This window comes from Chlorocebus sabaeus, chromosome 12, assembly GCF_047675955.1.
Source record: "Chlorocebus sabaeus isolate Y175 chromosome 12, mChlSab1.0.hap1, whole genome shotgun sequence".
In the NCBI taxonomy this organism is placed as follows: domain Eukaryota; kingdom Metazoa; phylum Chordata; class Mammalia; order Primates; family Cercopithecidae; genus Chlorocebus; species Chlorocebus sabaeus.
In genome coordinates this window covers 113,240,266-113,266,530 of record NC_132915.1, presented here as the reverse complement: position 1 = coordinate 113,266,530, position 26,265 = coordinate 113,240,266, and the positions used below count along the sequence as shown (strand labels likewise).

At 52.6% G+C, this 26,265-nt stretch overlaps 1 protein-coding gene across 10 annotated transcripts in view; it reads right to left on the bottom strand.

The window, feature by feature from the left end:
* Nucleotides 1-10,495: 10,495 nt before the first annotated feature.
* TRAF2 (TNF receptor associated factor 2) overlaps nt 10,496-26,265 on the bottom strand; it is a 45,214-nt gene continuing 29,444 nt past the window's right edge. For all 10 annotated transcript variants that reach the window (XM_008005563.3, XM_008005560.3, XM_008005558.3 and 7 more), the window contains 5 exons: nt 21,357-21,431; nt 17,203-17,484; nt 16,508-16,685; nt 13,505-13,653; nt 10,496-11,414 (listed from right to left, as the gene is read on the bottom strand). In XM_008005563.3, coding sequence (XP_008003754.1) covers nt 11,196-11,414; nt 13,505-13,653; nt 16,508-16,685; nt 17,203-17,484; nt 21,357-21,431 — 903 coding nt within the window. In that variant the 3' untranslated portion in view covers nt 10,496-11,195. The remainder of the gene's footprint in view (nt 11,415-13,504; nt 13,654-16,507; nt 16,686-17,202; nt 17,485-21,356; nt 21,432-26,265) is intronic.

Genomic DNA, 26,265 nt, shown 5'->3' with positions numbered 1-26,265 from the left:
TTTGCTGCTATAACAGAATACCTGAGACCAGATAGTTTATAAGGAACAGAAATTTATTGGCTCACAGTACTGGGGGCTGGGAAGTCCCAGAGTAAGGTGCCAGCATCTGGTGCGATCCTTCTTGTTGTGTCACTGTGGAAGGTGGAAGGGCAAGAGAGGGACAAGCTCACCTTATTAAACCAGCACCAATTCCAGCCTATCCTCCCTCTGACCTAATCACCCTTTAAGGATCCCACCTCTTACCACTGTTACAATGACAATTAAATATTAACATGAGTTTGGGAGATACAAACATTCAAGCCATAGCATTCCATCCCTGCCTCACACCAATTCATGTTCCTTTCATATACAAAATATACTCATTCCATCCCAATGGCCCCATTCAAAAGTCCAAAGCCCAGAGTCTCATCTAAATCAAACATGGGTGAGACTCAAGGCATGATTCATCCCGAGGCAACTTTCCAACTTTCCCTCTATGGTGAGCCTGTGAAATTAAACAAGTTACATGCTTCCAAAATACAATGTTAGGGTAGGCATAGAAGACACATTTCAGTTCCAAAGGGATACACTGTAAAGAGGAAAGGAATAACAGGCCTCCAAATGTCCAAAATCCAACAGAGAGAATACTACTAAATCCTAAGGCTTGAGAATCATCTTCTTTGACTCCAAATCCTGCCTTCTGCACACCGTGGGGTGCGGCTGGGTCCTCAGGCTCTTGGGAACCTCACCCCTATAGCTTTGCTGGGCTCAGCCCTCACACAGCTCTCTTAGGTTGGAGTCTCGTGCCTTCAGCTCTCCCACGCTGGCTCTCCAGTTCTGGGGTCTCAGGGGTGGCCTTATCCCCAAGGCTGTATCACGTATTGCCCTAGTGTGGGCTCTCTGCCATGGCTCCGGCCTGGAGATGTCTCCACTTGGGCCCCAGGCTGCTTGTGACATCCTGTGTGACACCCAGTGGGCGAAGTCATGTCCCTGCCGCTCCTGCAAGGCTGCAGAATCAGCAGCACATGGACACCACCAAGGCTTATGACTTGTACCTTCCCTGGGTCCACTTGAGACAGGCTGGAGTGGCTTAGGGGGTCTGCACTGGAATGCAGACAGCAAAGACTTGGGATGGCCCTGGCCAGCAGGCTCTAAGGTCCACACCCTACACCTCTCTTTTGACATATTTCCTTCCCAAAAGCTTTGGCACTCTGGGTCTGTGGTGGGAGGGGCAGCACCAGGAATCTGAAATGCCTCTGGGGCCATTTTCCCCCTGACCTGATGAGCAGCCTCTGGCTTCATTCTGTCCATACTAAGTTGCTTGGCCACACACTTGCTCTGTTCTCCTAAAGGCACCTTATTACTCCCTAAATGGCCAGGCTGAAAATCCTTACAATCCCTATTCTTTCCTTGTTAATTACAAATTCCATCTTTATTTCTCTTCTTACTTTTTTTTTTTTTTTTTTTGAGACAGAGTCTTGCTCTGTGGCCCAGGCTGGAGTGCAGTGGTCAGATCTCGGCTCACTGCAAGCTCCGCCTCCCGGGTTCACGCCATTCTCCTGCCTCAGCCTCCCGAGTAGCTGGGACTACAGGCGCCCGCCACCTTGCCTGGCTAGTTTTTTTGTATTTTTTAGTAGAGACGGGGTTTCACCATGTTAGCCAGGATGGTCTCGATCTCCTGACCTCGTGATCCGCCTGTCTTGGCCTCCCAAAGTGCTGGGATTACAGGCTTGAGCCACCGCGCCCGGCCTCTTCTCACATCTTACTCTCTGCAGTTAGAAGAAGGCACGCCACACCCTGAGTATTTCCTCAGCCAGATATCCCAGTTCCTTCCACAAAGGAAGGATTGGGCACGGACACCCTTCAGCTGCGTTCTCTGCCACTTTATAACTAGGATGGTGGTTCCTCCAGTTTCTTCTTTTCTTCATTTCTTGTTCTTCTTGTTCTTCATTTCTGTCTGAGATCTCATCAGAATGGCCTTCATGGTCCAGATTTCTACCAACATTCTGACCACGACCACTTAAGTATTCTCAAAGAAGTTTCAGGCTTTCCCTACAGTTCTCTTCTGAGCTCTCAACAAAATCACCCTTTACATTTCACAAATGGCATCTAAGCTTTTTCTCGCTCCTGCAGACTCTTCTAGCTGCTGCCTACTACCCGGTTCCAAAGCTGCTTCCACATGTTTTGAGTATTTGTGAAAACAACAAACCCACTTCTGGTATTGACTTTTCTGCCCACAGCACCCTGATACCAAAATCAGACAAAGACAATACAAAAGACAATTATAGGCCGGGCGCGGTGGCTCACGCCTGTAATCCCAGCACTTTGGGAGGCCGAGGCAGGCGGATCACGAGGTCAGGAGATCGAGACCATCCTGGCTAACATGGTGAAACCCCACCTTGTACTAAAAATACAAAAAATTAGCTGGGTGTGATGGCACGTGCCTGTGGTCCCAGCTACTTGGGAGGCTGAGGCAGGAGAATGGCGTGAACCTGGGAGATGGCACTTGCAGTGAGCCGAGATGGCGCCACTGCACTCCAGCCTGGGCGACAGAGCGAGACGCCGTCTCAAAAAAAAAGAGACAATTATAGACAAATGTCTCTCATGAACAGAGAGAGGCAAAATCCTCAATTCCTCAATAAAATATTAAATCAAATCCAGCAATATATAAAAATGATAGGCCGGGCGCGGTGGCTCAAGCCTGTAATCCCAGCACTTTGGGAGGCCGAGACGGGCGGATCACGAGGTCAGGAGATCGAGACCATCCTGGCTAACCCGGTGAAACCCCGTCTCTACTAAAAAAAATACAAAAATCTAGCCGGGCGAGGTGGCGGGCGCCTGTAGTCCCAGCTACTCAGGAGGCTGAGGCAGGAGAATGGCGGGAACCCGGGAGGCGGAGCTTGCAGTGAGCTGAGATCCGGCCACTGCACTCCAGTCCGGGTGACAGAGCGAAACTCCGCCTCAAAAAAAAAAAAATAAATAAATAAATAAAAATAAAAATAAAAATGATAGTGCACCATGACCAGGTAGGGTTTATTCCAGGAATGCAAGGTTGGTCCAATATTTGCAGATCAACATAAGTCACCATATTAACTGTACAGGAGAAAAACCATATGAATGTATCACTTGGTATAGAAAAAGCATCTTTTTTTTTTTTTTTTTTTTTGAGATCAGGCTGGAGTGCAGTGGTGTGATCTCAGCTCACTGCAAACTCTGCCTCCCAGGTTCACGCCATTCTCCTGCCTCAGCCTCCCAAGCAGCTGGGACTACAGGTGCCCGCCACAGCGCCTGGCTAATTTTTTTTCTTTTTTTTTTTTGAGACGGAGTCTCACTCTGTCGCCCCGGCTGGATTGTAGTGGCCGGATCTCAGCTCACTGCAAGCTCCACCTCCTGGGTTTATGCCATTCTCCTGCCTCAGCCTCCCGTGTAGCTGGGACTACAGGTGCCCGCCACCTCGCCCAGCTAGGGTTTTTTTTTTTTTTTTTTTGTATTTTTTAGTAGAGATAGGGTTTCACCATGTTAGCCAGGATGGTCTTGATCTCTTGACCTCGTGATCTGCCCATCTCGGCCTCCCAAAGTGCTGGGATTACAGGCTTGAGCCACCACGCCTGGCCTGGCTAATTTTTTGTATTTTTAGTAGAGACGGGGTTTCACTGTATTAGCCAGGATGGTCTTGATCTCCTGACCTTGTGATCTGCCCGCCTCGGCCTCCTGAAGTGTTGGGATTACAGGCGTGAGCCACCATGCCCGGCCTTTTTTTTTTTTTTTGGAAGACAGAGTTTCTTTCTTGTTGCCCAATGGCACAATCTTGGCTCACTGTCACCTCTGTATCCCAGGTTCAAGCAATTCTCCTACCTCAGCCTCCAAGTAGCTGGGATTACAGGAGCACGCCACCACACCCAGCTAATTTTTGTTTTTAATTGGCCAAGCTGGTCTCAAACTCCTGACCTCAGGTGATCCGCCTGCCTTGGCCTCCCAAAGTGCTGGGATTACAGGCATGAGCCACCATACCCAGCCATTGAAAAAGCATCCTGATAAAATGTCTAGCCATGATATTAAAAAAAAAAACAAAACCCTCTAAGCAAACTAGAAGTAGAAGGGAGCTTGCTCAACCTGATAAAACAGCATTACCAAAAATCCCCGTGGGTAACATGATACATAATTGTGAAAGCGAGAATGCTTTCCCCAAGACTGGGAATGAGGAAAGGCTATAGACTCTTACCATTACCATTCAACCTTATAAACGGGAAGTCAGCCAATGGAACAAGGCATGCAAAAGAAAGAAAAGGCACAGAGATTGAAAAAAAGAAAAAAACTGTCCTTATTCATGGATGACATATTGTTTATGCATAAAATCTCCCCGGATCTATAAAAACAAACAAAATCCCAATCTCCTAGGACCAGTAAGTGAATTCATCAAGGTTGAAAGGTGTCAGAAGAACACATAAAAATCAGTTTTGTTTTTAAACACTGGAAATATACAGTCAGAAACCAAAATTCAAAAAGCAACCTCTTACAATAGCTCAAAATCAAAGTAAGCTGCGGGACAGGAAGCAATAAATAAATAAGTAAAAGAAACACTGAAGCATAAACCTACCGAAACATGTACAAGATATGTATACGGGTGGCCGGGCGCGGTGGCTCAAGCCTGTAATCCCAGCACTTTGGGAGGCCGAGACGGGCGGATCACGAGGTCAGGAGATCGTAGACCATCCTGGCTAACACGGTGAAACCTCGTCTCTACTAAAAAATACAAAAAAACTAGCCGGGCGTGGTGGCGGGCGCCTGTAGTCCCAGCTACTTGGGAGGCTGAGGCAGGAGAATGGCGTAAACCCGGGAGGCGGAGCTTGCAGTGAGCTGAGATCCAGCCACTGCACTCCAGCCTGGGCGACAGAGCAAGACTCTGTCTCCAAAAAAAAAAAAAAAAAAAAAAAAAAAGATATGTATACGGGCTGGGCATGGTGGCTTTTATACCTATAATCCCAGCACTTTGGAAGGCAGAGGTGGGTGGATCACTTGAGTCCAGGAGACCAGCCGAGGCAACATGGCAAAACCCTGTCTCTACAAAAAATACAAAAATTAGCCGGGCGTGGTGGCACACACTTGTAGTCCCAGCTACTTAGGAGGCTGAGGTGGGAAGATCCATTAAGCCCAGGAGGTCAAAGCCACAGTGAGCTGTGATTGTGCCACTCATTCCAACCAATTCAACATACATATGAAATACTACAAAATGCTGATAAAGGAGAGAGATGGACTACGTTCATGGATTGTCTGACTCGACACAGATGTCAATTCTCCTCAAACTGATCTGTAGATTTAACACAGTTCCAATCAAAATCCCAGCAGAACTTTTTGTAGCTGACTGTAAAATATATATGCACTGTCAAACGAACAAAAATAGGGAAAACAATTCTGAAAAACAAGAATGGGCTGGGCGTGGTGGCTCATGCCTGTAATCCCATCACTTTGGGAAGCTGAGGCAGACAGATCACTTGAGCCCAGGAGTTTCAGGCCAACCTGGACGACATAGAGAGACCCTGTTTCTGGTGGGGAGCGGTGGCTCACACCTGTAATCCCAGTACTCTGGGAGGCCGAGGTAGGTAGATCATGAGGTCAGAAGATTGAGACCATTCTGGCCACCATGGCGAAATCCTGACTCTACTAAAAATACAAAAAAATTATCTGGGTGTGGTGGCACGTACCTGTAATCCCAAATACTTGGGAAACTGGGGCAGGAGAATCGCTTGAACCAGGGAGTCAGAGGTTGCAGTGAGCCAAGATGGGTCACTGTGCTCCAGTCTGGTGACACAGCAAGACTCTGTCTCAAAAAAAGAAAAAAAAAAAGGAGATCCAGTCTCTACCGGGTATGGTGGTGTGCCTGTGGTCCCAGCTACTTGGGAGGCTTGAGGTACGAAGACCTGCTTGAGCCTGAGGTCTCGAGGGTGCAGTGAGGTAGGATTTGTACCACTGCACTCCAACCTAGGCAACAGAATGAGACTGACTGTCTTTAAAAAAAAAAAAAAAAAAAAAAAGAGGGGACAGGGCAGGGCAAAAGAAAAAGGAGAAAAGAAAAAGAAAAAAAAGAAAAAAAAAGGGAAGGAGGGAAGGAGGGAAAAGGAAAACAAATAAAAAGAAAAACAAGAATAAAGTTTGGCCAGGTACAGTGACACGCGCCTACAATCCCAGCGTCCAAGATAGGACGGTGTGAGACCAGGACTTTGAGACCACCCTGGGAAACATAGTGAGATTCTGTCTCTACGAAAATGAAAGAAAATAAGCTGAGCGTGATGGTGTGAACCTGTAGTCCCAGCTACTGGGGAGGCCGAGGTGGGAGGATCACTGGAGCCCACGGGTATGAGGCTGCAGTGAGGTAGGGCTGCACTGTTGCACTCCAGCCTGGGTGACAGAGCAAGACACTATCTCTTAAAAAGAAATAAAAACTAACGCTGAGAACACAAAGTGCCCAGGAGGATGTGGAGCAGCGGGAACGGTGGCTCAAGCTGGTGTTCCATGACAGGCCACAGCTATTCTGGAACGTGCTTGGCAGTTTCTTTTGAATTTAAAAATACACTTACTATGTGATCCAGCAGCCCCATTGCTAACTACCTTAATGAAATAAAAACGTGTTCAATAACCTGTACACAAATGTTTATAGCAGCTCTATTCAGACCTGCAAAACATTAGGAACAACCCAAATACCCTTCAACAGGTGGTGAGAAAAACTGATCCATCCATACGGCACTACTGAAAAAAAAAAAAAAAAGGAGAGAGAAAACAAATGTCGATACACGGATGCAAAACAAATGCCGACGCACGGATGCACGCATTCTCATCAACCTCAGAGGTGTTCTGCAGGTCCCGCTGCTCTCGGCCACACGCTGTAGGACTCTATTATGGGACTTTCTTGGAAAGACATAACTATAGTGGGGGAGCACAGGCACGTGGCTTCCAGAGGTTGGGGTGGCGAAGGACAGGCGAGTGGCTGCCAGCGTTTGGGGTTGGGGAGGACAGGCGCGTGGCTGCCGGGGTCGGGGTGGGGGAAGACAGGCATGTGGCTGCCAGGGGTCGGGGTGGAAGGCAGGTGTGTGGTTGCCAGGGGTCGGGGTGGTGACTATGGGGAGAGTGGAACGGTCTTCTGAGACAGCAGGGCTCGCCTGTCTCCCAGTTATGGTGCTTACCCAAATCTGCACAGGTGTGAACATCCATGGAACCGAATGTTCCATGAACAAAAGAACAAATCAATTTTAGTATGTGAAAATTTAAAAATGTTATTAGGGGCCAGGTGCAACGGCTCACGCCTGTAATCCCAGCACTTTGGGAGGCCGAGGTGGGGGGATCACCTGAGGTCAGGAGTTTGAAACCAGCCTGGCCAACATGGTAAAACCCTGTCTCTACTAAAAATACAAAAATTAGCCGGGCGTGGTGGCTCACATCTGTAATCCCAGCTACTCAGGAAGCTCATGCAGAACTGACTGAACCTGGGAGGCGGAGAATGCAGTGAGCCAAGATCGTGCCATTGTACTCCAGCCAGGAAGACAGAACGAGATTCCATCTCAAAAAAAAACAAAAACAAAACATTTCCCAAGGGAGATGAAAGGTGACATGAAAGTTTGGCAAATTTCTCCACGAGCTGAATAAGTGGCCCAGCAGCTCTACTCCTCGGTATAAATATTCAAGAGAAATGAAAACAAATACGTGTCCCCACAAAAACTTGTTCACAAATGTTCACAACTGCATTTTCAGAGTAGCCAAAAAGTAGAAACCGCCCCCATGTCCAGCAATGGGTGAATGGATAAATAAGGTGTGGTGCATCCATACAAGAGAATATTACAAGAGAATATTATTCAACCATAAAAAGGAATGAAACTCCGACGCATGCTGCAACACACAAGAACCTTGAAAATATCTTGCTGAGTAAAAGTGTCCTGAGTAGGCAAATCTATAGAGACAGAAGGTAGGTTTGTGGCTGGCTGTCAGGGGCTGAGGGGAGGGGAACAGAGTGACTGCTAAGGGAAGGTTTCTCTGCAGGCTGATGAAATGTCCCAAAATTAGATAGTGACGATGGTACCTCTGTGGGTTTGCACAGAGCCTGTCACTTCCCCAGAAGGCCACGAGGCGGCTGGGCCAGGCCTGCCCACGGGGCCGCTCCAGAGCATTTTGTCCCTCCGGGGCCTCGGTCTGCTTTGTGGGAGCCTCTTCATGCAGCAGCCAGCACCTAGAGATTTGTTTCAGTGCAGACCTCTGCCCCTTCTTCAGCCTGGAGCCCAATGCTGCTCTCACTGCGTCGTGGGTGCGGTCCTCTGCTCTTCCCCCAGGTTCCCCGGACCTCCATCTCCACTGCAGGGAGGTGAGGGCCAGGAGGACCATCTGGCTGCTCTGGCTGGCAAAGGACCTGCAAGGTCTTTCAGCTGATTCACTTTTAGCTCAGATTCTGCTCCGTGCCAGGGTCTCCCGGCGTGGCCAGCTTCCCCCTCAGCCCTCTTCTGCTCAACAGCCACCCACCAACCCACTTCCCACCTTCCAAAATGGGTTCAAATCCTCTGAGATGTTGGCTTCTTCCCCGTCTTTGTCCCTGTGGGAGGACTTTTTTTGGTCCCATTCCTCTTATTTCACAGTTCCATTTCGCTTTAAGTGAGAAGAGATGACCTCTTCTATCTGCTTTAACAAACTGCAGTGACCCAGCAAAACCTGTCATATAAAATAAATCCCCAAATAGAGAAGCCCAGTATGTTAAAGGCAAAACTTCAGAATCATTAGAAGAAAACATGACAGTGGTTTTCAGCCTCAGGGAAGGTCTGGATGTTCTGAGTCAGTCGGAAATAGCACCATTCATAAAGGATAAGATCAACTGATCATGCGTAGGGTTTAAGCTTCTGCACGTCAGGAACAGAAACACAGTTCAAAGACAACTGAGAATCTGTAATCGGGAATATCAGGAACTCCTATCAACCAGTAGAATAAGACCCAGACCAACAACCAGAAGAAAAATGAGAAAGATATCAACAGGTAATTCGCACGGGAGATAATCCAACGGAGAGGTAAAGCATGGTCAAGATGCCCGACTCTGCCGAGTCACCAGAGAAACGCATGTGACAGCGATGCCACTTCAAACACAGCAGGCTGCAGCATCTTCTCAATTCCAACAACACGAAGCGTGGGCAGGGATGGGAGCGATGGGAACCCTCCCCTGGTGTTGGTGGAAGGACTAGATGCAGCCCCTCTGCAAAGCAAGCTGGCAACTGCTAAAAAGGGGAGGCCTAGAAACCACCAACCCTCCTTCCAGGTTGACAGGAGACCCAAGAGAGCAGGTCTGGCTGTCTCCAGTCACCAAACCCTGAAGACACGGGAAGAGACTGGGAGGTGCTCTCTGGGGAGCTCACACACAGCAGTCAGAATCCACCATGCAGAGTGCCCAGCACAACAGGCACTAAAAGTAGCCAGGCTGAGTAAAAAGCCAAGCTACCTGCAGCTGTCCCAGTGGATGGTTTCTGCATTTTCAATGCAATACTCTTATTTGTGAATACAGAAACATACAGATGCAAAATTCTAAAGCCCAAGGAGAACTGAAACGCCACAATTCCTGCCACGTGGCCTGGGGAGCTGAGGTGAGGCTGGGAAAGGGAACAGCAAGGCTCTGTGACGCCCGCTTTTTAGGCCCAGTACACACTCACAGAACACAGACAATGCCTGTCGGTCAGTTCTGTGCCTGAGTTATTTTCTGCATTTTTCTACGGTCTTAACTTCTCAAACTACAACAGTGCATGAAGATGTCAAGAGACGACAACACTTTATCCTGGACCCTGATACAGATGCCCAATAGGTCCCAGCACAGTTGCCCTGATATTGAATGCGAAGCTGTGCCTACACCTGCCTGTGCTGTCCCAAGAACACACCACAGGGGCAGTGCAGCCAGGGCCCCCCCATGCAGCCAGGCCCCCCCCGTGCAGCCAGGACCCCCGGTGCAGCCAGGACCCCCCGGTACAGCCAGGACCCCCCGTGCAGCCAGGACCCCCCCGGTACAGCCAGGACCCCCCGTGCAGCCAGGACCCCCCGGTGCAGCCAGGCCCCCCCGTGCAGCCAGGACCCCAGGTGCAGTCAGGACCCCCCGTGCAGCCTGGCCCCCCCGTGCAGCCAGGACCCCCCGTGCAGCCAGGACCCCCGGTGCAGCCAGGATGCTCGGTGGAGTCTGTACACAGACAGGCAGGACCAGGGCTGGCTCATCCTCATCCTGCTCTCACAGGAGTCCCTGGGGAGGCCTAGGAGAGGAGCTGGACAGGGAAGAACATTCCAGAAGAGGGAACACTGGGCTTCACACCAAGGCTCCAGAAGAGAGAGCTTACAGCAGGTAAGGAACAGAGAGAACAGCTTGGCTAGCTAGAGAAGGAGGCAGGGGCCAGGCACCCTGTGGGGAGGGATCTGAGAGAGGAGAGGAGGTCAGGAGGACCCACAGAGGGTCACCACTGCCAAGGCTGGAAGCCGCAGGCAACCTGGAATCAAATGGATGCCACTGACCACAGAGATTTGAGTGGTTTAATAACTGTCTCGTGAGCTGGATGGCGAGCTCTCACATTTCACCCGCAGGCTGTGCTGTGTACCCCCACACAATGGTCTGAGTAGAGGCAGCATGGAACCAGACCCTCTCCCACAGCCAGCCTGGCCAAGGTGGCACAGACCAGAGCTCTGTGCAGACAAGCACCCAGGGGTCTAAGAACACTCCCTTCTCTCCAGGGGCCAGAGGGGAGAACCAAGCTGCTCGGCCCTCCTCACTCTGGCCAGCAGGAGGCCCTTATCCTGGAGCAGCCTTCCTCCTTTGTCATGCCCGAGGGACACAAGGTCATCCACTGCGCTCCTGCTACATGGGCACTGCTGGGATGTGCTCCCATACCGCGTGTCCCCACCCAGGGCCTCTCCCTTCACTGCACAGGACAGCAAGGGCAGCTTGTGCTGGGAAGCACCTGAAAACCCTCAGCCAATCCCACCACAGCCCTGGGCGAAGCCCGTCTCCCAGGCCCCTCCACACAGTCTCTGAAATCTGAGGACTGGCTGGTGGCTCCTGCCCCCATTACAGTGAACTTGGCTGCAGGCCGACACCCTCCCAAGCGCCCAAGCGCGGCCCCTGCCCACTTGTACAGTGAGGCCCTGGCCCAGTGTGGTGGCCCCTCAGTGAGCCGGCTGTGCCTGGCTGCCCCCAACCCCCAGACACCAGTGGGGGGCAGTTAGAGCCCTGTCAGGTCCACAATGGCCTTGATGAAGATGGCATCGTCCCGCACGTAGGAATTCTTGGCCTCCATCTTGGAGACGGGGCAGAAGAGCGGGCAGCCGCTTGCGATGTTCATGTCATTGACTGGCCTCTGAAAAGAGGACGAGGTCACGTCGGGCCTGAAGGCATCAATCACGTGCTCCCGGTTATTCTGGTCGAGCAGCATTAAGGTCACCTGGAGGAGAGAGCCCCAGGGAGGGGACACAGGTCTGTGGGCCATCTCGCTCTGGCTCCCGAGGGTCTGGACACCTGCAGGGCCACTAGCAGGAAGCCACAGGCACCCATCCCAGGACCCAGGCCAGAGGCTGAGGCCCAGCTGAGACCACATGGTGGGTGGCCTTGCTCCTGCCGCAGCGCCCGGGCTCCCCAGCCCCTGACATTCCGCTTCTCTCTGGGGAACCTGTGTCCATTCTGGCCTTTCCTGTCCACTGACATCTGGAGTCCTAGGCTAAAGCTTATCACTCCTGAACTTGAATTATTATGAGAAAAATACAAAAAATAATATATCTGGCAAAGACATTTTCTTGCCAAAGAGATCAGGAAGCAGCCATTGCCCATCCATGAGGAGCACTTTCCAGGGAGAACCTGAGCCTCTGTCGGGCCGTGAACCCAGATGCCCTGGGACAGACGAGGGCCCATGGGCCTTCCATACCCCTCACCCCGCCCAGCTCTGATCTGCCTCTGTCCGGCTATGAACCTGAGCCTGCCTCTGTCGGGCTGTGAGCCTGGACAGAGAGGGCCCTCCACACCCTTACCCCGCCCAGCTCTGATCTGCGTGCTCCATAGCTATAGGGCGTGGGGGAAGTAGCAAGCCTGGGCCAAGTGTGGCAAAAGGAAGGGACCTTCTCATTCCAGCCTAGTCTCTGGATCTTCAGTTCTGCAACCAAAAATAGATTCTGATTTTCAAAATAGGCCAGGGGTGGTGGCTCATGCCTACAATCCCAGCACTTTGGGAGGCCGAGGCGGGCGGATCACGAGGTCAGGAGTTCAAGACCAGTGTGACAACATGGTGAAACCCCCGTCTCTACTAAAAATACAAAAATTAGCTTGGCATGGTGGTGGGCGCCTGTAGTCCCAGTTACTCAGGAGGCTGAGGCAGGAAAATCGCTTGAACCCGGGAGGCAGAGGTTACAGTAAGCTGAGATCATACCACTGCACTCCAGCCTGGGCAACAGAGCAAGCTGCCGTCTTAAAAATAAATAAATAAATGACACCTCAGATGAAGAGGGCTCTGAAGCCGTGTTCCTTCCTCTGCACAGTCTCTCCAGGGCAGGGTTTTCAAACTACTGGTCCAGACGCCCATCAACATCTAGAGTCCTGGGCTAAAGCTGGGCATCCCTGAACTTGCATTATTTTGTGCTTTGTCCTTTTGTTCATTTATTTTTTAGAGCCTGGTCTTGCTCTGTTGCACAGGCTGCAGTGCAGTGGCGTGACCTCAGCTCACTGCAGCCTCAACCTACTGGGCTTAAGCAATCCTCCTGCCTCAGCCTCCAAATAGCTGGGAATACAGGTGCACACCACCACGCACGGCTAATTTTTCTATTTTTTTTGTGGAGATGGGATCTCACTATGTTGCCCAGGCTGATCTCAAACTCCTGGGGATTCAGCAATCCTCCCACCTCAGCCTCCCAAAGTGCTGGGATCACAGGGATACTCACCCTACACTTGGCCTCGTGCTTTTTCTTTTTTCTTTTTTTTTTGAGACGGAGTCTCGCTCTGTCGCCCAGGCTGGAGTGCAGTGGCCGGATCTCAGCTCACTGCAAGCTCCGCCTCCCAGGTTTACGCCATTCTCCTGCCTCAGCCTCCCAAGTAGCTGGGACTACAGGTGCCCGCCACCTCGCCCAGCTAGTTTTTTTGGTATTTTTTAGCAGAGATGGGGTTTCACCGTGTTGGCCAGGATGGTCTTGATCTCCTGACCTCGTGATCCGCCCGTCTTGGCTTCCCAAAGTGCTGGGATTTCAGGCTTCAGCCACCGCGCCCGGCCGGCCTTGTGCTTTTTCTTAGTCATATTTATATTTATCTGACGGATCAGGAAGCCAGTTGCTTGTGTCAAGGACCAGTGCTCAGAAATCATGGAAACGACAGAAACTGCCAGAGCTCTCCGCCACGTGACACAGCACCCCAGGGCGACGTGCCCGCTGCAGACGCCTGGTCCAGCGAGCCCAAGCCACCCTGTCCCGCACGACCCTGCACCACAGAAGCTGCACTGCCCAGAGGGAGTCTCGGGTGCGGCCCTCAGCAAAGCCTGTGGGGACGGCCTCACACCTTCTGGTTGAAGGGCCACCGCAGCAGGGCGTCATTCGGGCCCTTCATCACCACAAAGAAGAGGGACAGGTGTGTTCCTCGCCCGGTGCCGTCGCCGTTCAGGTAGATACGCAGACACATCTTGTAGCCGTACCTGCTGGTGTAGAAGGCTGTGGAGACAGGAGGGACGCCTGGTAAGCTGACACTCAGCAAGGGTGGGGCAGGGCTCTTCCTGTCTGGCTGCCCTCCCCCAGGGACAAAAACACCCACAAAGAAACATTCAGGTTCTGGGGTGCAAAGAAAGTTTTTTTCTCAAACTATGCAGTTAGTTTCCAATGAAAACAAATTTCATTAAAAAAAAAAAAAAAGTAGTAATTAGAAAAATTAGAAAAAGTTTTTTTTTTTTTTTGAGACAGTCTCTCTTTCTTGTTGCCCAGACTTAGAGGCACAATCTCGGCTCACTGCAACCTCCACCTCCTGGGATCAAGTGATTCTCCTGCCTCAGCCTTCTGAGTAGCTGAGATTATAGGCGCCTGCCACCACACCCTGCTAATTTTTGTATTTTTAGCAGAGATGGGATTTCACCATGTTGGTCAGGCTGGTCTCCAACTCCTGATCTCAGGTGATCCACGCATGTTGGCCTCCCAAAGTGTTGGGATTACAGGCGTGAGCCACCGCGCCTGGCCAGAAAAAGCATTTTTTTTTTTTTGAGGCAGAGTCTTGCTCAGTCGCCCAGGCTGGAGTGCAGCGGCGTGATCTCGGCTCACTGCAAGCTCCGCCTCCCGGGTTCACGCTATTCTCCTGCCTCAGCCTCCCGAGTAGCTGGGACTACAGGCACCTGCCACCACACCCGGCTAATTTTTTGTATTTTTAGTAGAGATGGAGTTTCACCGTGTTAGCTAGGATGGTCTCGATCTCTTGACCTTGTGATCCACCCACCTTGGCCTCCCAAAGTGCTGGGATTGCAGGCGTGAGCCACCATGCCCGGCCCAGAAAAAGCATTTTTAAGAATCCCAAATGTAACCCCCAAAACTTAAGAAGATGAGTAGAGGGCCAGGCGTGGTGGCTCACGCCTGTAATCCCAGCACTTTGGGAGGCTGAGGTGGGCGGATCACAAGGTCAAGAGATCGAGACCATCCTGGCTAACACGGTGAAACCCCGTCTCTACTAAAAATACAAAAATTAGCCGGGCCTGGTGGTGAACGCCTGTAGTCCCAGCTACTCGGGAAGCTGAGGCAGGAGAATGGCGTGAACCTGGGAGGCGGAGCTTGCAGTGAGCCGAGATCGCAACACTGCACTCCAGCCTGGGCAACAGAGCGAGACTCCCTCTCAAAAAAAAAAAAAAAAGAAGATGAGTAGAGCAACACGGCAAGATCCACCAAATGCAGAGGTTGGGGCCACAGCAGAGCTATAGAGGGGAGCCCTGACTGGCCCAGGGCTTAGGGTGGGCCCCAAGCTTGCCTCAGAAGAGGCGCTTGCTAGAGTGAACCCCGAAACAAGCAGAGTCCACTTCCTTCCCACCCAACGAGACACAGACGCGAATGACAGCCAGAACGCGGCAGGGGCTGCTTTCCAAGCCACATGACAGGACCCCGCGTGCACACGTTTGAACACAGGGACCCCACTGTGGCAGCACCAGGACCAACCCTCCCTGTCCTTGTCCTCCACCGCGCGCCCTGGCCCATCCTCCCTGTCCTCGTCCTCCACGCGTGCTGCACACAAACTGGGTTCACCAGCATTGTTCAAAGCAGATGTTCCACACAAACAGGTCCTCCTGCCCAAGTACCGCCTCCGTGGCAGGGCCTCCCCAATGCTGACCCTTCACCTCACGCTTAGTGCAGAGCTCCCAGCATATACCATCGGCTGAGCCAAGCAGCTGCAGAGGGAAGGTCGCCACCAGAAAGCAGTGCTGCCTTTCACAGCCCTGGAGGAACAGGGCCACGCCCTGTAGGCTGCCCAGACTGTTCCCTCAAGTTCCCCTGAAACAATCTGTCATTTTCCAGTCTCAACTCCGAGGAGAAAGAGAGTGTGGGTTTTGTTTCTGGTCCTGCTGAAGGCCTCGTCAGGACGCACCACACAGAACACGGCGGCCCCTCCAGACGGCGCCTGGGTCTCTTTCTGCCGGAGCACAGGAGCCATGGCCCCGCTGCTCAGGGAGTGTCGCCAGCAACGCTAGGCTCAATTCAAACAGGAAAGGTGCCTACAACGTCTCAGTCTCGATCCTAGAACCTAAGATTCTATCAGCAGGTTCACCAAGTCAGTGCAAAAATAAAGCCCACACGAGGGTGTTTCCTGAGCCACGTCAACAAAGGCCACAAAGGGAGTGCCTGAGTCGGGGATGAGACGATGACTGGGGCCGCCACGAGGTCAGCCAGGGCCTCAAAGGACAGCAGGGGGCCGCCTCTGTACTGCAGTGCCCAGAAGCACAGTCCTGGCAGGAGCCTGTGGCTGGGCGGCCACCACACAGCCCCTCTCCAGCAGTGCCCTCCAGGGGAGACCTCACGAGCACCCTCTCGAAAGAACTTGTAGTTGGGGGAAAAAAAAAAAAAAGGGAGTGTGAGAAACACCGTCCCTGAGCTCCGTGTGGAAACTGAACCTGGGAGGGGTCAGACTAGCTCGGCCCCAAGATCCTGGGAGCCATGTCCCACCCCCACGGCTACCCCCACCCGTCCTGTCTTTCTGGGAGCTGGGATCAGGCAGGAGAGCCTGTTGATGTAATGTCTGCTTTAGAGCCGTGTGCCGGAGGACCAGGCTATGGGTGACGAGGGGCACACCTCGAAGGCAGGCAAAGCAGGAGGGCAGCCAGCCCAACCCCCCACCCCCGATCCCTACCCAAGGGCACCCACTGGCCAGCCCATATTCGGCTGCCCCACTCGCCGCTCAGGGAGGCACCGCCGCTCCCGGTATCACTGGGGGTCGTATCTCAGCCTCCCTTGGGAGACGTCCCATGTGGTCACAGGGGTGAGGGGACCTAGGTGCCATGTAAACAACAGCCGCAGTGAGGTAGGGGTCCTAGAACCACACCTGGGGAGAAGATGGCGGGTGTGCGGCCGGCCACAGCTTCCTGGCGCTTCCTGGCGAAGTCTGAGATCTTCCAGATGAAGACCCCATCGTAGGTGGATGCCTCCATCTCCAAGACCTTCTGCTCCAGGTCAGCCATCGCCAGGTCCTTGAGGCCAATGCTCCTCTCCAGCTGCTGCACCTGCCGGGCGCCAAGACCACCTTCCCTCTTACCGGAGGGGGGTGGCACGAGCCCGCCTCCCACACCCACCGATCTCCAGCAGGACAGTGGTCCTGGGCACCCCTGGGCTCCGTGTTTCTCACGTCCACTCCCTGTACACAAGAACCCAACCCCACCCTGGCCAAGAGGGGGTGGCTCCAAGTCCACACAGAAGCTCCTGGCCAGCAAGCGTGCTGAAAAGCCATCCCAGGCCTTGCACATCCCCATGGCTGACTCTGTTCTCCCATCAGAGAGAGGAGGCTCCCGCCCACGGCCTGGTCTCTATGACCTTCCAGGGTTTGGGTCCCTCAGAGAACAGGACTCAGAAACGAAGGGGGCCAGAGCCTTCCATAGAAACCACGCTGGACTGGGGTTTGCAGATGGAGTTCTACACTGTTCAGGCTCTAAAGTTCCAGGACCTGCTAGAACCTGCTGGGGTGCAGACACTATCCCCCTTTACACTGTCCTCCTCATGGCTGGCCGCCCAGCAGGCACAGACCTTATTACTCAGGGCTTCAATCTTGTCTTGGTCCAGCCGGTGCTGCCGGCTGCAGGCCTCGGCAGTCATGGCCACCCTCTCCACCTCCCGGTTTAGGACGCAGACAATGTTCTCAAAAGTGGCCGTCTTCTTCTCCAGGTTCTCGCACCTCTGCAGGAGCTCTGACCCCGCATGGCTCTGGTCTCCCAAGAGAGGCTTTGCCTCCAGCACTGAGCTCAGGAGCATGGCCAGGTGCTCCCGCAGCCACTGTGCCTCGTGCTCTTGCTGTTTCTCACCCTCCACCTGCAGACACAGGGCAGGGAGGCTGCTGGCTCCACCCACCATTCAGCTCCCACCCGGGGACGTGGGCCTCGGAGCTGAGGAGACAGGCCAGAGTCAGAGATAGGGATGCCTGGGTGGCCTGGCCATGGCTGATCCCTCTTGTGCATGACAGACTGAAAGTCAGGTATGTTTAAAGAATATGAAGCTTGCTATAGACCTTAGTTGCAGCCAGGCACAGTAGCTAGCAACTGTGATTCTAGCACTTCAGAAGGCCGAAGCGGGAGGATCATTTGGGCCCAGGAGTTGGAGACTAGCTGGGGCAACATGGCGAAAACCCACGTCTAAAAAATTTTTTTAAAATGAGCTGGGCATGGTGGTGTGTGCCAGTGGTTCCAGCTACTCCGGAGGCTGAGGTGGGAGGATCGCTTGAGCCCAGAAGGGTGAAGCTGCAGTGAGCTGAGATCATACTACTGCATCTCTGCCTAGCTGACACAGTGAAACCCTGTTTGGAAGAAAAGAAAAAAGGGACGGGACGGGACAAAGGGAAGAAGGCGAGGGGAAGGGAGAGAGGGAGGGACAGAAAGGAAAAGAAAAGAAAAATAAAAGCAGCACACGATTTTTTAAAAAGTGACTCACGACCAGGCACGGTGGCTCACGCCTGTAATCCCAGCACTTTGGGAGGCCAAGGTGGGAGGATCACCTGAGGTGGGGAGTTTGAGACCAGCCTGGCCAACATGGCGAAACCCCGTCTCTATTAAAAATACAAAAATTAGCCAGGCATGGTGGCACATGTCTGTAATCCCAGCTACTCGGGAGCCTGAGTCAGGAGAACTGCTTGAACCCAGGAGAGGGAGGCTGCAGTGAGCCGAGATGGTGCCACTGCACTTCCAACCTGGGTGACAGAGTAAACTCTGTTTCAAAAATAAATAAATAAATACAAAAATAGGCCGGGCGCGGTGGCTCACACCTGTAATCCCAGTACTTTGGGAGGCTGAGGTGGTCAGGTCAGGAGTTTGAGACCAGCCTGGCGAACATGGCGAAACCCCATCTCTACTAAAAATACAAAAATTAGCTGGGCCTGGTGGTGTGCGCTTGTAATCCCAGCTTCCTGGGAGGCTGAGGCAGGAGAATACTTGAACCCAGGAGGTGGAGGTTGCAGTGAGCCGAGATGGCGCCACTGCACTCCAGCCTGGGTGACAGAGCAAGACTCTGCCTCTAAAATAAAATAAAATAAAAATAAAAAGCTACCCACAGGGGGAAGGTGAAGGGGTGGAAATTAGGCTGCCTTAAACATACCTCATTTTATAGACCTGACTTTGCAATTAAATTATTTTCAAATTTCCGCAACAAAATTTTAAAATGAGCCAGGCGTGGTCATGCCTGTAATCCCAGCACTTTAAGAGGCTGAGGCAGTAGGATCACTTAAGGTCAGGAGTTCGAGACCAGCCTGGGCAACACGGTGAAACCTCATCTCTACTAAAAATACAAAACTTAGCTGGGCATGGTGGTGCACAGCTGTGATCACAGCTACTTGGGCCTTTCATCACCTACTTGGGAGGCTGAGGCACAAGAATTGTTTGAACCCAGGAGGCAGAGGCTGCAGTGAGCTGAGATCATGCCACTGCACTCCAGCCTGGGTGAGAAAGCAAGACTCAGCCTCAAAAATAATAATAATAAATAAATAAATAAATAAATAAATAAATAAATAAGAAAGACACTCAAAAAAAAATCACAGTAAAATAAACAAATGGCGGCCAGGCGCGGTGGCTCACGCCTGTAATCCCAGCACTTTGGGAGGCCGAGGCGGGCGGATCACAAGGTCAGGAGATCGAGACCATGGTGAAACCCCGTCTCTACTAAAAAATAGAAAAAAAATTAGCCGGGTGCAGTGGCGGGCGCCTGTAGTCCCAGCTACTCGGGAGGCTGAGGTAGGAGAATGGCGTGAACCCGGGAGGCGGAGCTTGCAGTGAGCCGAGATTGCGCCACTGCACTCCAGCCTGGGCGACAGAGCGAGACTCCGTCTCAAAAAAAAAAAAAAAAAAAAAAAGAAACAAATGGCTCAGGCCTGTAATCCCAGCACTTTGGGAGGCCGAGGCGGGTGGATCACGAGGTCAGGAGATCAAGACCATCCTGGCTAACACAGTGAAACCCCGTCTCTACTAAACATGCAAAAAACTACCTGGGCGTGTGGTGGGTGCCTGTAGTCCCAGCTGCTCGGGAGGCTGAGGCAGGAGAATGGCGTGACGGAGATCGCACCACTGCACTCCAGCCTGGGCGACAGAGCGAGACTCTGTCTCAAAAAAAAAAAAAAAAAAAAAGAAACAAATGGACTTACATGTACACCCAGCTAGAGGCACAGCCACCCAGAGAGCAGAAGGGCACTCAAAAGACAAACAGCTGGACGAGAGCTTGCCCTGCATCTGCTCAGAGACCGGTGCCGCTGGGACCACGCCGTGTGTGGCATGGAAAAAGCAGGTCCTGGCTGAGCCTGGGGTGGGTGCCAGCATGGGGAAATCCTTTGTGCAAACGGGAAGCGAGTGTCACCACAGACTCATGCTGTGTTCGCTCTCATTCCTCAACACCCAAAGGTCCAGAAACAAGGAGCACAGTGGCAGCAGCGAGCACCACTGAGGCCCAGGTGGTCTCTAAACAACCTCCCACACGGGAAGCCCGAGCTTCCTGGAGATGGCAGATGCCAGGTTGGAGCGGGAAACAGACAAGAACACGGAGAGGGGAAGACTATCCAACGCAGACAAAGAAAACGGTCCTTTTCACCGTTATTAGGAAGAAAACACAATACCTAAGGCCACACAGAATCAAGTCAGCAACTGACTCTACTACAAATACCATCAAGGCATCCCTGTCTCCAAGCAGGGAAGGTGCCCGCTCAGCGAGCTGGCCGGGGGAGGGTCTGCACCCACGGCCTGCCCCTCTCCATCCATCAGGCACACACCTCAGCTGGGGGCCACCTCTGGGCCCAGTACTCCTCGAGGGTCCTGATCTCAAGGGGCTCCTGTTGTACAGGACAAGACGGACAAGAGACAGAGACATGAGGTGCTGGCGACAGAGGGCCAGAGTCTGCAGGGGTGGAGCAGGGGGGTCCACCCAGAGAGACCCAGGCGCCTGGCCATTGTGCCAGTGTCCAAGTGCCTGGGGTGGGCACAAGTGGGCATGCCCAAGGAAGCTCAGGCCAGCGAGCAGGGCAGAGGAGATAGCCAAGGGGAGGGAAAGATCACAGGAACAGGCCGCTCTGAATGAGAAGCTGTGAGGAAGAGCTGTGATTGATTCCCAATTGTGAACAGGCCAGAGCGGAAAAGAACAGGGGTCCCGTAAGCGCCTGAGTCTGGGTCCCAGTGAGAGATGAGGACGACGTGGACAGGGCAGTGACGGCTGGGGAGATGGGGGGTCCAGGTGTCCAGAAACCATGTGAGGGCAGACGAGATCTCTGTCAGCCTGAACGTGAAGTGTGAAGCGAGAGGAGGGGCCCGAGTGCCTGTTGGTGGCGGAGGGCTTGGCGAGAGCCGCTGGGTTAGAGTGCTGCCCTTTTCTGAGTGAGATAGGGGCAGGGAGACGGCAGCCAAGAAGTGGTCGTGGCGAGTTGGCCGGGTACATCTGAGATGTGCACTCAACACCCAGGGAGGCTCAAGGCGACAGGTGGGCACAGGCATTGGGCATCCTCAGAGACAGGTGGCAGTCAAAGCCAGGCACTACAACGCCACCACGAGGATGGGAGTGGACAGGGCTGCCAGCCCAGAGACCAAGCTGGGGACACTCAGACAGCCAGGGTGGGAGGCAGTGCTGCAGAAGAGGCTGAGGAGCAGCCGGAAGGAACCCAGGAAGCGCTGGGCTGGAGGCAGTGAAGACCACGCCCAACCTCAGACCCCCAGACTCACCGTCTCGAGGCAGCCGATGGCGTGGAATCTGCAAGGGACTCGACACTTGCCGCAAGTCTTGACGTGGTCCTGAAACTACAAGGGAATGGCGTCACAGTGCCACCTTTCTCTGTTCTGATGCATTTCAGTACTTCCACACAGACCACGGTGATTTACACAGAGGGTTACATGACCTGCCCCATTGGCCTCTTCACTCTCACACTGAATGAAACCCAACAGCCCGTTTCCAAAGCAACATGTGCACACAGCCGTGCACACACCTGTGCGTACATGCACACTGTGCCAGTAACTGAGATGGGCAAGCGTTTCGGGACACCTGTGGAGACCCCAGCTTGTGTGTTACATGGCACGCCTGTCCTTCTATCACAGTCCACAGGACATGCAGTGCTGAGGCCCCAGGGCCTAGGTTCAAAACCCAGAGTCAAACACCCACTGCTCACCTGGTGCGCGGTGGTGCAGGATGACACAGACACAACATGAAGCAAAACGTAAAATCCAGAAAGGGGCCAAGTGCACACAGACACTCACATATGACACGAGCATCGAACCAGGGAAGAAACAGAGCCCAACACTGTGGTATCTGACACCGGTCTAAGGATGCGGGAACAGCCCGAGGAAAAACATGAAACCCAAGTCCCTCCTCCATTTCCCAGGTGACATGGCAGGTGTGTCGCAGCCCTGGGTGTGAGAAAATCAAACCCACAAACATCAGATGCAGCACAGGATTCCCACATACCCGGGACGTGGGAAACGGCCCTAACTGTGAATCAGTTTCCAGAAACAATAACATAAGAACCTTGCACAATTCCCCCCAAAACAAACAAAAAACCAGAAACACCATTAAGTGGGCGGGAGTCATAAACAGCAAGAGAAGCACAGATGTGCTCGGTCACACCACAGCTTGGGAAGTGCCCGTCAGAAGCCCCGGAGACTCTGCTGTCCCTTGCCACCCATTGGAGGTTGGTCTCAGGGTCCCTGAAACCCAAGGATGCTCGTCCCTGATGGAAGACGGCAGAGTGTTTGCACAGAGCCTAAGCACACCCTCCCTTATACCTTAAATCAGCTCTCGGTGACTCACGACCATTGCAACGTGAACGCTGTGTCAATAAAAAACATCCACGCATATTCAGTGCATTTTTCCCTGAACATTTCCAGTCTATGGTTGGCTGGATCCACAGCGTGGACCCGCGACACAGAGGACTGATGTGCTTCTCACACGTCACAGTGGCAACGGTGCTCCCACAATGCTTATGGAAATGCAAATTTCCGAACTGCCGCACAGCGCTGCGGACGGGGGCCTGACACGTTTCCCTGTGAGGTCTCAGAATGCACTTTTTTTTTTGCAGTTTTCGCTTTGGTGCCATGTAACCATTTTACGAAATTACAAAACCTTTTTTTTTTTTTTTTTTTTGAGACGGAGTTTCTCTCTTGTTGCCCAGGCTGGAGTATAATGGCACGATTTCAGCTCACTGCAACCTCTGTCTGCCAGGTTCAAGCAATTCTCCTGCCTCAGCCTCCCGAGTAGCTGGGATTACAGGCATGCGCCACCACGCCTGGTTAATTTTTGTATTTTTAGTAGAGACGGGGTTTCACAATGTTGGTCAGGCTGGTCTTGAACTCCTGACCTCAGGTGATTCGCCCACCTTGGTCTCCCAAACTGCTGGGATTACAGGCATGAGCCGCTGCACCCAGCCCTTTCTTTGGGGGGGAGGCGGGGGAGCGGGGACAGAGTCTCACTCTTGTTGCCCAGGCTGGAGTGCAGTGGCTTGATCTCAGCTCACCACAACCTCCGCCTCCGAGGTTCAAGCAGTTCTCCTGCTTCAGCCTCCTGAATAGCTGGGATTACAGGCATGTGCCACCAAACCTGGCTAATTTTGTATTTTTAGTAGAGACGGGGTTTCTGCATTTGGTCAGGCTGGTCTCAAACTCCTGAGCTCACGTGATCCGCTCACCTCCCAAAGTGCTGAGATAACAGGCGTGAGTCACCGCGCCCAGCCTTTTTTTCTTTTTTAAGAGCAAGCTTTAAAACTCAAAAGCAAGGCCGGGTGCGGTGGCTCAAGCCTGTAATCCCAGCACTTTGGAAGGCCGAGGTGGGTGGATCACGAGGTCAGGAGATAGAGACCATCCTGGCTAACATGGTGAAACCCCGTCTCTACTAAAAATACAAAAAACTAGCCAGGTGTGGTGGCGGGAGCCTGTAGTCCCAGCTACTCGCAGGCTGAGGCAGGAGAATGGTGTAAACCCGGGCGGCGGAGCTTGCAGTGAGCTGAGATCGCGCCACTGCACCCCAGCCTGTGCGACACAGTGAGACTCCGTCTCAAAAAAAAAAGAAAACTCAAAAGCAAAATGAAACAAATGTGCCTCCCTGGCATACTGAGACAGCTGTCTGCCCAGAGCCTGCCCAGAGATGCTGCTTAGAATGACTTATCACACAGCAACTCAATACAGACTCTAAAAGCAAAGAGAACTAGAAAGAGAACTTCGTCATCATATAACTCGCCACGGATCACAGTCAGTGCTACTGACACTGTTCTTATGTACAGCAATGTCAACAGGAACCATGACTTTCTGTAGAAAGGAGACAGCAACATGGAAGTTGGGTAAGAATCTGAAATGCAAACATCAGTGTGAACCCACAAGGTATTTTCTCTTAAAATAAAGCAAGGATCCCTGTGCTGTCACTGAAGTATTTTCGGATGAAACACTGGGCTGCGGGAAGAAGTGGAGGCAGGAATGGAACAGAACGGGCACTGGACACCCCCGATCTTGAGCCGCAGCAGGGCCCCAAGTTCTAACGCACTCTCTTTCCTCTGTCCAGGCTCCGAAATTTCCACCACTGGAAGCTGAAGGAGAAGAGGCCAGGAATCTGGTGTGTGTGCAGCATGCTGGGAATGGGGGTGGGAGCGCCCAGGGAGGGCAGGTGTGAGAGAAGGCGCTGCTGGAAACGAGGAGAGACAAGCCGCCCCACGCTGCCCACCTGGGCCATCCACGGAGCTGAAAGCCAGCTGGGTGCCTGGCCTCTGTAAGCCTCAATTTCCTCATCTGATAAAGGGTGCCCTAGGGTTCCTGTGAGGGCAGGAGGGCAACCCCCAGGCCCCCAGGAAACGCTAAACACCGCCCGCCTGTGGTTCCTGCCAGTGTCATCATGAAGGAGCAAACACGTCATCAAACAAAAGGTGCCCGTGACCGCCGAGGCTTCTGGGCTGTTCGGCCATGAGGCCCAGGCCCACTTCTGTCCAGCGAGCCCCACAGGCCAGCCTTCAAGGGACCAGGTCCCAACACACACCGCCCCATGCTTGGCTCAGCCCTGCACATGTCCCAGGCAGCGGTGAGGAACCCAACCAAGCCCTGGGAGCGTGGTCACCAAGAGAGGCTCCAGCAAAACCAGCAAAGATGGAGAGGAGGGGCTGGGAGGACGAGACACAGCCTGAAGGGAGGCAGCTCTGACTGATAGATAGCAGGCCAATAGTTTACATCGTCAAAGAACAAAAGCAAATCTTTAAAAAACCTCACATTTTAAAAGAACCCGAAGCAAATGAACTACACACCACATCTAACATAAACTCAAAGAAAAAATGTATTCCAATTGACCTCAGAACATGGTATGTGGACCCTGCGTCTTGGTAAGATGTACTTCCAAGAACAAAAAAAGAGCTGTGAAGAAACAGGTGGCCTCATCACCAGAAGTCACGTTGCTGGTTTTTGTTTATTGTTTTTTTGAGATGGAGTCTCACTCTGTGGCCCAGGCTGGAGTGCACTGGTGCGATCTTGGCTTATAGCACCCTGTGCCTCCCGGGTTCAAGTGATTCTCCTGTCTCAGCTTCCCAAGTAGCTGGGATTACAGGAGTGCCTGTGCCACCACGCCTGGCTAATTTTTGTATTTTTAATAGAGAAGTGGTTTTGCCATGTTGGCCAGGCTGGTTTTGATCTCCTGACCTCAGGTGATCCACCGGCCTTGGCCTCCCAAAGTGCTGGGACTGCAGGCGTGAGCTACCACACCCGGCCTTGCCTTCTTTTTTTAGACAGGCTTTCACTGTCACCCAGGCTAGAGTGCAGTGGTGTGATCTCAGCTCACTGCAACCTCCACCTCCTGGGTTCAAGCAATTTTCGCACCTCAGCCTCCCAAGGAGCTGGGACTAGAGATGTGCAACACAATGCCCAGTTAATTTTTGTATTTTCAGTAGAGACAGAGTTTCACCATGTTGGGCGGGCTGGTCTCGAACTGGCCTCAAGTGATCCTCCCGCCTCAGTCTCCCAAAGTGCTGGGATTACAGGCGTGAGCTACCACGCTCAGCAGGTATTTTTAATTTTAAACCTACTCTATATATAACATAAAGCAAATATGTTACCAGTGTTAGGAACCAAGATTTGCAACACTAAAAAAAGATAAGAAAGGCCGGGCACAGTGGCTCACACCTATAATCCCAGCAGTTTTGGAGGCCGAGGTGGGTGGATCACGAGGTCAGGAGTTCAAGACCAGCCTGGCCAAGGTGGTGAAACCCTGTCTCTACTAAAAACACAAAAATTAGCTGGGCGTAGTGGCAGGTGCTGGTAATCCCAGATACTCAGGAGGCAGAGAATTGCTTGAACCCGGGAGGCAGTGCTTGCAGTGAGCCGAGATCGCGCCACTGCACTTCCAGCCTGGCAACAGAGCAAGACTCTGTCTCAAAAAAAAAAAAAAAAAGAAGAAAAAAGGGCCAGACACAGTGGTTCACACCTGTAATCCCACCACTTTGGGAGGCTGACGCGGGCGGATCACGAGGTCAGGAGATTGAGACCATCCTGGCCAACATGGTGAAACCCCATCTGTACTAAAAATACAAAAACAAAATTAGCTGGGCATGGTGGTGGGCATTTATAGTCCAAACTACTCGGGAGGCTGAGGCAGGAGAATGGTGTGAACCCGAGA